This window comes from Sinocyclocheilus grahami, unplaced genomic scaffold (assembly GCF_001515645.1).
Source record: "Sinocyclocheilus grahami isolate Dianchi unplaced genomic scaffold, SAMN03320097.WGS_v1.1 scaffold375.1, whole genome shotgun sequence".
NCBI classification, from domain to species: domain Eukaryota; kingdom Metazoa; phylum Chordata; class Actinopteri; order Cypriniformes; family Cyprinidae; genus Sinocyclocheilus; species Sinocyclocheilus grahami.
Genome location: NW_015505554.1, coordinates 592,985 through 597,553, shown reverse-complemented (window position 1 = coordinate 597,553; position 4,569 = coordinate 592,985). Strand labels below are relative to the sequence as shown.

The following is a 4,569-nucleotide window of genomic DNA, read 5'->3' as shown; positions in this document are numbered from 1 at the left end:
GCAGTTCTCCTCTGGACAGACAAAACCAGCATGGTGTAATTCCAAACTGCAACGCACGTCAGATTGTGCAGAGAACTCGTCTGATTCTCATGGACTTGTGCCGATGGCCGACAAAGTTTTCGCTGGGGATCTGTCTCTAGGGTTTGTCTAGTTGACATGGTGTCTGCTGACATTCAGGGCTGTAGAGGTCATCTCTAGGTGCTGATCCACCATCTGATCTGGATACAAACTGGATCCGTATGGCTACCGTGACCTTGGAATAAGAATGAAAGAGACTAATATTAGCGTAGTTGACCTAATTAATGCAGCCTAACATTCCTTTAACAGATTTGAATTATAATTGTAAAGAAGTGCCAACATTCTCAACATTCAAGAGTGGACGGTGATCATAGCTTTGCTGGAGTTAAAGATGTAAACTATTTGAATTTTGTTCATGCCTAGATCAAACCAACTATGAAATCTTCCAAAAGCTGCAGATACGAAGTGTCTGTCTAAAGGAAAAACTTCAGGTGTTGCATATAATATTCTTTTTTGCTTGCATAATTTACTGACTATTCTTTAATATCTGTATTTGATTGGCACATAGGTGGAGATGTTGTTGGCAGATGCAGAGCTGTCCTTTGTCCAATCAGACACTTCTAATGATTTCACATCACCATGACAACTAATGTGGAGGTGCTAGCTCAGCAGATATTGACCGCTGAGCAGGTTTCAGAGGTGAGTGATGTGAGAGAGAGATACAAAAAATGAGGTGATTTAAATCTACATGTGACAAATACAATGTCATCTTTATAGACAATTTTGATCTGTTTTGGGGCCATCCAGCGCTTTTTAGGTGAGATGGCTTGCACCCAAATCAAAGGGGCTCTCAGATGCTTGCATATCATATTGAACAACATATTTTATCTTGACTGACTAACCCAATGTACAACTGTATTTTTCTTAAAACCTATTGTTTCAGTTTGCCACTATATTGGTAAGAAAAACACAGTGGGAATAAATATGCATAATTTATTGAAAATTCCCACATCTAGTACTTCAACACCTATGGTAACAAAATCAACAGAAATTAACATGGCTCTCTTTAATGTAAGTGTATTAACAAATAAATCCTTTTGTATTAATGATCTTATCAGTGATTTGAACTCGGACTGTGTTTTCCTTACTGAGACCTGGCTGGGCACAGATGCACCTGCCACACTGATTGAGATATGCCCACCCAACTATACCTATTCATTTTCAACTAGAAAAGGAATAAAGGGTGGAGGGTCAGCAGCAATTTACAGAGAAACCCTCAAGGGAAGGGACATGGACCTTGGTACATTTAATACCTTTGAATATAATGCTATTTTGCTAAACTCTCAACCTCGTCTTCTTGCAGTGACATTATACAGATCAACGAGTGTTATCACTATGTCGGAGACACGCTAGCTTTCCCAAGGCATATGAATTTAGAGTGGTTACAATCATCCGGGTTTAAATCGTGCTCAAATTGATTTGATTTTGACGCAATATTTACACTGAAGCTCGCCGGCGGCTATGGTAAGGGGCGTGACATTTCCCGACTAGGCGCAGAGTGGTCCCAATCACAGTACACACTGGCCCAGCTAACCAATCACAGCATATTTTTCGTATTTCAGAAGGCGGGCCTTCATATGATATAGGAGCTATTCGAGCCGTTCATGCCAGAAGAGGGAGAGAGTTGTTGTAATAATGCAAAATATGTGAAAAATTATGTGTTTTTCGAACAACCTAGTATGAGAGCCTGTTCTAGGACACCCACAAAACAAAATCAAGACTTTGTAAAAGAGCATAATAGGACCCCTTTAATAATACCTTGTCTGAATATTACAAGGTACCATGTGGGGTTCCTCAGAGATCAGTTTTAGGACCACTGCTTTTTAATCTATATATGTTACCTCTTGGTCATATCATCAGGAGGCATGGTATCTCTTTTCATAGCTATGCTGATGACACACAGTTGTATGTAGCCGTGTCTCCTGATGACCCTGTGCAAAATGAAACACTTGCAAATTGCATCCAAGACATAAATGTCTGGATGTCACAAAACTTCTTACAAACTCAACCAAGATAAAGCTGAAGTTTTGATTATTGGATCTAAAGCGCAGAGAGAGAAATTGACCCCTAAACTAAATATGTTTAAAATATAGAATTAAAATATATATAGAATTAAATATAGATTAAATCCAAGCCATGTGGCAAAAAAATTAGGAGTTGTCTTTGATTCTGATTTTAACTTTGAAGCTCATGTACATAATATTACCAAAACAGCATTTTATCACCTGAAGAACATTGCTAAAGTACGACCATTTGTTTCTCTGAGCAACACAGAAAAATTAATGCATACATTTATAACTAGCAGGCTTGACTATTGTAATGACCTTCTTTCTGGTCTACCAAAGTATACGATTAACCAATTACAATTAATCCAAAATATTGCTGCGCGAATATTGACAAAAACCAAAAAGAGAGATCATATTACACCAGTATTAGGCTAAAGTCATTACACTTGTTACCTTTTAAGGCTGATTTATACTTCTGCGTCGGACCTACGCCGTAGCTTACGCATAGACGCACACCCATACGCCGTAGCTTACGCATAGACGCACACCCATACGCCGTAGCTTACGCATAGACGCACACCCATACGCCGTAGCCTGACGTGCGCCTCTCCAAAAATCTAACAGCGCGTCAATACTACGCGGACCGCAAGCGCTGTGATTGGTCTGCTAGAACCCCTCCCTCCATATGTACTTGAGTTTTGTGTGTGTTTATGTGCACTTTAATATATTTTAATGTTACACCTTCTTATATTAAATAAAACAAAGCAAAGAACAAGTGTCTTATAATTTATTATACTACATAGCATTATACATCAGTAGTTGTCCGCAACAAACAATGTTGATCTGCCGTGGTACAAGTCCTTGTGCAGATTGAAAGAATGCCATCATCTCATGTTCCGTTGTTGTCTCTTTTTTGTAGTTTTAAATAATGATTTAATATTTATATGCCGCCGTCACGGCTATAATACTTCTCCGACGAGCCGCTTCTTCTTCGGCTTTTGCCGTGGTACTGCGGGTTACACCAGCAACATGCCCGTGGACACTGCAGACTAGCGGTTTGCATGTGTACTGCACATTGACGCGGACAACGACGCAGAAGTATAAATGAAAACTGACGCATAGCCTACGGCGTAAAGGCTACGGCGTAGGTCCGACGCAGAAGTATAAATCAGCCTTTATTAGTTTTCGTATTGATTTTAAAAATCGTTTATTAGTTTATAAGGCATTGCACAGACTTGCTCCAGACTTGCTTACAGTATATAAATCTAGAAGGACTCTTTAGATCCTCTGATTCTTTTCTTCTAACTGTACCTCATAGCAGAACTAAAAAATGTGGTGATGCTGCTTTTAGCCGTTATGCTCCTCACTAGAGACCTGCGTGGGGGACTGATTTTTCTTTCCCGCTCCCGCAAGATTCTGTCCCACGCCCGCCAGCTCCCGCAGAAATATATTTTATCTGGTCCTGCTCCAGCCCGCGACATTCATGTTTTGTCCCGCTCCCGCCCACATAAAAGTAATCTATATAGATTTTTTTCCAGTACATCGAAGAAGTTTACATGAAATGGTTCTATAACATCTCCTAAGCTCCACAACATAACAAATATTTTATCGGGAGCGTTTATGCTGGTATGTAGGCTAAGCATCAACATTCACAATCACAAACCACTGTTATTTTTAACGGAAAAGCAAGCATGTGCTGCTGCGTGCATGGTTTGCAGGGCTCTACAGATACTTTTCTTTTTATTAATTAAAAAAATTTAGGAGCACGGTCAAAAATTTAGGAGCACCTTCTAATCAGTAATCAAAAATTCAGATAAAAAAATGAACCTTCCCATTACGAGGTGATAGTTGACTCCTTAAAGTGATTTATAGGGAATTTTGTTTTTACCTTTGTAATGGCATTTTTCTAACTTTATTAAAAGTAATGTCATCTTTTATGTCAAAATCTAAAAAATATATTTATAAGCTTTTTAACATTTCTAATTAAAACAACAGAATAAAAACAAGTAGAATAAGAAGTAGAATAAGAATAAGTTACCAATCAAATGAAATCAGTATTTAAGAAATAAATTTGTGCTACAGAGATGGCACAAAAGAACAGACAAGTGGCTTGTATGTGTATTTTCAGACGTTTAATGAGGCTCGAAGGTCGCATGAGTGCAATTAAATTCATAAATTCATGTTGAGGTTAATGTTTTAAATATAACATTTTGAATATAGAAATGATTTAAATAACAGAAAAGATGCTTTAAAAATTAAACTAAAACTGCCACCAGGTGGCGTCAAGTCACTGATTTTATTACTGAATCATTCATTGAATTGATTCGTTCGAACAGCTGAATCATTCAGGAACGAAGTTCGTGACAGTCTTTATGAATGGGTAATTGAATCATTGACTCACTAGATTCGTTTAAACACGCAGTTCATTCATAAATGAATCACCGCTGTGTTTGAATGGAGATGCGCAGCGGCTCAGCTGTTACTT

General features: G+C 38.3%; 1 protein-coding gene across 4 annotated transcripts in view; it reads left to right on the top strand.

Annotated features, from left to right (window-relative positions):
• Window positions 1-463: 463 nt before the first annotated feature.
• Window positions 464-4,569, top strand: part of LOC107549572 (nuclear receptor subfamily 2 group C member 2-like) — a 26,894-nt gene continuing 22,788 nt past the window's right edge. The window contains exons 1-2 of one of the 4 annotated variants that reach the window (XM_016230713.1): window positions 464-509; window positions 587-717. In XM_016230713.1, coding sequence (XP_016086199.1) covers window positions 658-717 — 60 coding nt within the window. In that variant the 5' untranslated portion in view covers window positions 464-509; window positions 587-657. Of the gene's footprint in view, window positions 510-586; window positions 718-4,569 lie in introns of those variants that run through there. The other 3 variants (XM_016230714.1, XM_016230715.1, XM_016230716.1) reach the window with 3 other exon arrangements.